Source organism: Musa acuminata, chromosome BXJ3-7 (genome assembly GCF_036884655.1).
Source record: "Musa acuminata AAA Group cultivar baxijiao chromosome BXJ3-7, Cavendish_Baxijiao_AAA, whole genome shotgun sequence".
NCBI lineage: Eukaryota > Viridiplantae > Streptophyta > Magnoliopsida > Zingiberales > Musaceae > Musa > Musa acuminata.
This window is the reverse complement of record NC_088355.1, coordinates 42,075,876-42,078,231: the sequence shown is the minus strand read 5'-3', so window position 1 is coordinate 42,078,231 and position 2,356 is coordinate 42,075,876. Positions and strand designations below refer to the sequence as shown.

The 2,356-nt window shown below is 57.7% G+C and overlaps 1 protein-coding gene across 1 annotated transcript; it reads left to right on the top strand.

Annotated features, from left to right (window-relative positions):
• Positions 1–494: 494 nt before the first annotated feature.
• LOC135642976 (uncharacterized) lies at positions 495–1,898 on the top strand. Its single transcript, XM_065159457.1, has 2 exons — positions 495–719; positions 798–1,898. The coding sequence occupies exons 1-2, from the start codon at positions 495–497 to the stop codon at positions 1,896–1,898; spliced, it is 1,326 nt and encodes a 441-aa protein (XP_065015529.1).
• Positions 1,899–2,356: the final 458 nt, after the last annotated feature.

The window sequence follows — 2,356 nt, the reverse complement described above, 5'->3', positions numbered from 1 at the left end:
CGTTCGGGCTGAAGAACGCAGGCGCAACTTACCAAAGGACCATCAACAAGATATTCGCCCAACAGATAGGGCGAAACATAGAGGTATACGTGGACGACATGATTGTGAAAAGCCGCGTCTCAGGAGATCACTTAACAGACTTGGCAGAAACATTCACCACCCTCCGAAACTATGGTCTACGACTCAACCCCGCAAAGTGCGCCTTCGGCGTCAGGTCAGGAAAGTTCCTTGGATTCATCATACACGAAAGGGGAATCGACGTCAACCCAGAAAAGGTCCAGGCAATCCTCGACATGCAGGCTCCCTGAACGCTTAAAGACCTACAGCGACTGAATGGACGGCTAGCAGCCCTATCCCGATTCCTGTCCCGGTCGGGCGATCGCTGCCTCGCCTTCTTTCGTGCAGTAAGAAGCCCAAAGAATTTCCAATGGACGCCCCAGTGTGAGAAAGCCTTCCGACAAGTCTAGCTACACCTAGCCAACCTTCCCCGCCTCATGACAGTCACCGTCGGGGAGGAACTCAGCATCTACTTGGCAGCCTCTCAACATGCGGTTAGCTCCGTCCTTATCAGGGAAGCTGGCGAACAGCTCCCCGTCTACTACACCAGCCATGTCCTGAACGAGCCCGAGGAGCGATACCCCCCAATCGAGAAGCTCGCCCTCGCGCTCGTGTTGGCGGCCAGAAAGTTACGCCCCTACTTCCAAGCTCATCCGATCAAGGTAATCACCGACCAACCCCTCAGTCAAGTATTGTCAAAGTTCGATATAGCAGGTTGACTCCTCAAATGGTCGGTCGAGCTCAGGGAGTTCGACATCCGCTACGCACCCAGGACCGCCATTAAAGCGCAGGTGCTAGCCGACTTCATCGCTGAGCTCGTCCACGCTGAAGGGCAGCCTCCCAATGAACTAGGCGGAACATGGGTCCTACAGGTAGACGGCTCGTCCAGATCAACGGGGGCCGGCGCAGGACTCGTGCTATCCGCCCCCGATGGGCTGACGTTCGAGCGTTCCCTCCGCTTCGGGTTCCGTGCTACCAACAACGAAGCAGAGTACGAAGCACTCCTGGCGGGGCTCCGACTATCCCGCGAGATGCAGGTCAACGCCATCGAAGTCCTTACCGATTCGCAATTGGTGTTCGAGCAGCTTAACGGCGGATACGAGGCCAGAGAACCCACCATGGCAAAATACGTAGCAGAGGTAAAAAACCTAGCCTCCTATTTCGCACACTTCACGGTATCCAGGGTGCCAAGAAATCAGAACGACCGAGCCGATGAGCTGGCCAAGCTAGCCTCGAAGCGACCCCCGGGCACCGCCCTCAGAATCAAGGAGCTCCCCTCCCGCTCTATCCCGGTCTCGTGTGTGTCCGCGGCCGACACCCGAGCCACCTGGGTTGGGGACATGCTGCGCTACAAACGCGACGGGACCCTCCCCACCGACGAAGCCGCGGCTCGACGTATCCGCCGAAACCAGGCATGGTACTCCGAAATGAACGGACGACTGTACAAGCGGTCTTTCTCCCACCCTCTTCTGCAGTGCCTCGAACCAGAAGAGGCAGCAACAGTCTTGGCCGAGGTCCACGAAGGGATTTGCGGGGAGCACATCGCCGGCCGAACCCTGGCCTGCAAAATTCTCCGCCAAGGCTATTACTGGCCCACCATGGTCCAGGATGCGAAACCCTACGTACAGAAGTGCGGCCCGTGCCAAAGGCACGCCCGGACCCCCCAACTGCCGGCGGTGCCGCTCTCCCCCATCAGTTGCGCGTGGCCGTTCGCGCAATGGGGGCTGGATCTCCTCGACCCCTTCCCCCCAGCCTCGGGGCAGAGAAGATATATTGTGGTCGCAATAGACTACTTCACCAGATGGCCGAAAGCTGAACCGCTGGCGACGATCACCGAGTAGCAGATCAAGAAGTTCATATGGAGAAACATCGTGACCCGGTTCGGCCTAACCAGGACCATCGTCACGGACAATGGAACCCAATTCGCCGGCAAAAGGATTCAAGAATTCTGCGCTAACTATGGAATCTGGTTAAAACACAGCTCGGTAGCCTACCCCCAGACGAATGGACTGACCGAGGTAACAAACCGATCTATCCTGGACGGGCTCAAAAAAAGGGTATCAGCTTCCCGAACGGCCTGGGTCGAGGAGTTACCCAGCATCTTGTGGTCCTTACGAACCACCCCCAAAACAGCCACCGGGGAATCACCCTACAGTCTCTCGTACGGGACCGAGGCCGTCCTACCCCCCGAGGTGGTATTTCCTACTCCTCGAGTAGAAGAGTACCACGAGACCACATCAGTCCAGGGACTACGCGCCGGCTTGGACCTGATCGAGGAGCGGCGCTCCGACGCACACCT